Below are 4,425 nucleotides of genomic sequence, written 5' to 3'. Positions count from 1 at the left end.
ATTTGCAGAGCTTTTAAAAGTTTTACCTCTTTTTATATTGGAAGAGATAATAGCCCTCTTGGAGTTATCTCGTTCCTAAAGCAGCTTTGTACTTTTTATAGTTTGCTTTCTTGTATATCTTTAAAAGTTGTGGTTTTTACAAAGTTTATCGTACAAGAGGATGCAACAAAAGCCTTTAAACCTAAACAGTCATGTTTACCTTCAAAAACACCTCAAATGTATAGTCGACTATTGAGGAGAAAGAATTCAACTATGATTCAAATGATATGCAATGACAAGATACGAGAAGAGAGTCGCTAGAATAGACTCAATTCGATTGAATTGAATTTTTCTTGAAAATATCTTTTCTCCTCTTAACAGAATTCACAGTATCAAATGCCACTATTTTCAGAGGAGAAAGAAACAGGAGTTATTGACTCTTACAGAAATTGAGTATTGATGATACACTTGTGTGAGTCAATGTTGTTTCTGAGATTTGATAAAACCACGAGATATTTTGGATCCTTCTTTGCACATTTGTTTTGGTTTGTCTTTTGCTATCATCAACTTTTGTAGCTTTAGTGATAAGCTGCTACTTGTCATGATATCGTAAGAAAGGAATTTGACGATTGCTGAGAATAAAGCAGTGCTGTGCTTGCGGGTTTCTGCATTTCTACTAAATAATATATTTCAACTGGAGCTTTTGAATACACTACAGAAGAGAATGACTTGGTTCATACTCTAGTTCCGTGTTTCGAAATGAAGCAAAAGTGACGTAAAAACTGTTCCATAAAATACAGAAAATCTAGAGAGAGACGTCTATGGAACAAATTCTTCATGAACAATCTATATTGCTCGGAACTCTCATGACTATTCTCGAAAATTCTGAAAGAAACTTTCTTATCTATGTGAGAATGGGCCATGTTCAATAGCTTTATACTCTCAAAGAGCATAAAAAACTTGTGAAATAAACATTGGCTTCCTTCTAATCCTTCTTGTACCCTATGAGAGTTGGCATTATATTAGCATACGAGAATAAGAATATCGATAGCGGAAAAAGCCATATTGATCGTTCTTCCATAGTTCAAGTCATCTCAGTCCAAGCCATAAAGGGTATGACATAGTCATCAGTTGATAAAGAGAAGAAGTTGGATTGGTATCCTTTACTGTTTTCCTTGTTGTTGTTGTGACCGACAAACAGTCAATCGTTTATTTATATTTGTACTCCGAAATAAACAAAAGATTGTTTAATTTCTCTTTGGCGATGGCGAGTTTGGATGAAAAGTGGGAAGCTGTGGACAACTTTAAGTCTATTGTGGTAGATCGTGAAAGAGATGTTGTTCGAGTGACAAAAGAACTGTATGATCTTCATAGCAACAGAGAACAACTCAGGGGTGTAACAAGTAGTTGCAACTATCGCTTGACCATACCATTTGCCCCCCATCTCTTTGGCTCGGGCAAAACGACCTTTGCCCGAACCTATTTGGAGTTGGTGCAAAGGTTTGGTGAAACTTTTCTGTCGAAATTTGCTTCGGACCCTTCGAGGAGAGCCTTTTTGGAGAATTTGAAGAAGGCTTCATTGCTTTATGTGGATTTGAAGGAGTTGGAGCCCACAGTCCCCATAGAGTTTTTTCGAAACCTGAAGTGGGCAGTCTACTATTTATTGTACCGATCAGCTTGTAATCAGATGGGTCTACCGTTTATGAAGCCTGATGAAGCCTACAGACACATTCCTCCCTATCCAAGCTTTCTAATTGCAGAGCTACGGAAGACTTTGGGCATTCCTTCCGATCAATATCTTTTGTTGGCAATTGACGAAGTTGGTGTGTTTGATACAAAGGCAACTTTTTTTGAACTGGAGAAGAATGACAAAGGTGTGGTTCGACCGTACAATGACTTTTTCGGTATCATTAGTCAATTGTGCAAAGAACCCGACTTGTTTTTTATTGTTGTTGGGAAAAGCAAGGGTTTAAGTATTAACAATGATGTGGCTTTTGGGCTATCAAGAGTTATACTACATTTTATTTCTTTATCACCTTTGGACGCTTCCAGTATCGTTGAGTTCCTTCAAAAAAGTCTTCTTGAAACACCTACTCAAGTTCCAGTTTGTAATGTCTTATGTAGTTCTTCATTTTCAGTAAATGAATTGGCAGATTCGTTATTGGAATGTACAGGTGGAGTTCCTGGTTTGTTGACGCGTTTAGTGAATATGCTTTTGAATTATGTGGTAATGAGAAATAAGCCTTTCATATCGAAAGAAGAATGTTTGACGTGTATGAATGACTACGATTTCCGAAGAATTTGTGCTGAACCATTTGTGGAACGAATATTGAATTTGGACGAAGATAGAAGAAGTGTTTTTGATTTACTTTTGATGATGGCTCTTTATCGTATACCGTCTAAAGTAGATGATAGATTGACCTCGGAGTCCTTTTTATATGATGCAGTCACTGAAATGGGATTATATCGATATCCTATTGACGAAAATACTTTTCAAGTCCTAATTCCGAAAGTATTTGTTGTAATCTTCAAGAACGACCCTTCCATATCTTCTTTGGAAAAGATACTTCTTGGATCACTCGATGTCGAACCAGTAGATTGTTTCTTCTATTCAAAGTGTCGTGTATTTGAAGGAATTGTTGCTTTACGACTAGTTTTGATGTTGTCTTCAAAGAATCGAAATGAGTTGAGGGATTTGTTATGTCAATTGTCTCCGATATGGAAACAAATGAAACTTCCAATCAGTACAATATCACCTATTCACTATATCAAGTCTGTTGTTAGTTCTAGAGAAACAAGAAGTGAATCGAACAAGAGTCGAAGAACTTTTGCCAATACTGAATGGAATAAGATTATTCGAGAGACACTTTATTTAGAGACTATTTACATTCCTTTGGACGCTACTTCTCATAGTCCTGATATTATATTCCAATTACAATCTCCTGTGGAACCCAAAGTTCTTACTGTTGGAGTTGCTTGTAAAGGACGTTGGAAGTCGGAAGGAATTGGCTGGTCAGATATTATAGATGAAGCCAAGAAATTTTTAGATCCTGTTTATGATCAAGTCTTATCCAGTGCAATGGATTATCATCATTGTATGCTTATTATTGTTAGTACAAAGTTATCATTGAATGTTTCTAATGAGTTGGGTAATCAGAGTCGTTGTTACTCCAGTGGAATGTTTATTGGAAATGATTCTTTCAAAGTACCTGATAACTGTGAACTTGTTATTCTTTGTGAAAGAGATGTCCAAATGCTGATTGACGACGAAATATTGAATGGACTTGAAAGAGCATTTCATGTTTCTCATAATCCTACTTTTTGGGATTTTGGATTAGATTTACTTGATAGAATCCGTAACAGTTTCTTAAGTTGGCAATAGATTCTAACGCAGTCCTTCACTTTGTTTTGAAGAGCAAGTAAACTTTTTTGTATGTTTGAAACTCGGTTACAACTTATTTGCTTTTACTCTGAGGACTATTGTCTTAATATAGTACTAACCACGAAAATCAAAATAAGCCTATTGTTGCAAAAGTCACTGTCACAGTTTGACAGGTCTTGTTTGCTTCTTGTTACTTCTCAGGAGAGTGTCCCAAAGTGTTGATAAATGGGTTTTATACAAGGTCTTGTATTCGTCAAATACTTTATTTATAGTTCGCCTTAAGTTGAAAGTTCCTCAGCTGGTCTATTTTCTAATAGCTCAGAGAAGTTGTTTTTATATACAATTGCACACAAACCAATATCCACTCTTTATTACAAAAAAAATGAGAAAGATAGTTTTTATCTAAAAGGCAATTCATGTTCTTATCAAGACTTGTCCTAAGCTTCAAAAGACTTTCGTCGCAATCAAGAGTTTGAGCATTGGAAACTATTAAAGAAGATTGATTGACCATTGTTGTATTTTACTGTCGCATAGTTTACTTCATAGCTTGCGATATGTCTAGTGAGCTTGAACCAGAAACCGTATATGACATGGTTGTAGTACACCGAGAAAATGATGTTCGTGTAGTGACACTGCAGTTATTTCAGCTATACACTCTCCGTAAACTTGGTCGCCATTTCAAACCAGTCATACCCTTTGGTCCTCACCTCTTCGGAAGTGGAAAGACAAAATTCGTACAAAGTTACTTGGAACTGGTGAATAGTATGGGTGAAAGTGCACTGATAGGTCTCGATTACGTTTATGAGTCTGAGAAGGCCAACCGAAGAGGTTTCCTGGAGAAATTAAAAAGGGCTTCGTTGCTCTTTGTGGACTTGAGGAGGTTGGAGCCCACAGTCCCCATAGAGTTTTTTCGAAACCTGAAGTGGGCAGTCTACTATTTGTTAATAAAGGCTGCCTGCTCTCAAGTTGGCGCGGAAATTTTGCGAAAAAAAGAAGCCTTCGAAATGGTGGATATGGAACCCTCCAACCTAGTTCCACTCTTACGAGATATACTAAGGATTCCT

General features: G+C 36.6%; 2 protein-coding genes across 2 annotated transcripts; both read left to right on the top strand.

Moving 5' to 3' along the window:
• Positions 1-1,155: 1,155 nt before the first annotated feature.
• Positions 1,156-3,418, top strand: Gasu_64580 (archaeal ATPase). Its single transcript, XM_005702346.1, has one exon. It carries the CDS (start codon positions 1,244-1,246, stop codon positions 3,359-3,361), a length of 2,118 nt encoding a protein of 705 aa, XP_005702403.1. The 5' UTR covers positions 1,156-1,243; the 3' UTR covers positions 3,362-3,418.
• A 377-nt stretch (positions 3,419-3,795) lies between these two features.
• Gasu_64570 (archaeal ATPase) lies at positions 3,796-4,425 on the top strand (the record flags this gene model as incomplete). The annotated part of the gene is made up of 1 exon (XM_005702345.2): positions 3,796-4,425. A coding segment is annotated over exon 1 (510 nt), but the record flags the coding sequence as incomplete, so codon positions are not given.

The sequence above is a fragment of the Galdieria sulphuraria genome (genome assembly GCF_000341285.1).
Source record: "Galdieria sulphuraria unplaced genomic scaffold scaf_258, whole genome shotgun sequence".
Taxonomy (NCBI): Eukaryota; Rhodophyta; class Bangiophyceae; order Galdieriales; family Galdieriaceae; genus Galdieria; species Galdieria sulphuraria.
The sequence above is the reverse complement of the archived record's forward strand: the minus strand, read 5'-3'. Positions and strand labels throughout refer to the sequence as shown.

What these genes read in the sequence shown, in the direction of transcription:
- Gasu_64580 (XM_005702346.1), top strand. Translation starts at nt 1,244, where the DNA reads ATGGCGAGTTTGGATGAAAAGTGGGAAGCTGTGGACAACTTTAAGTCT.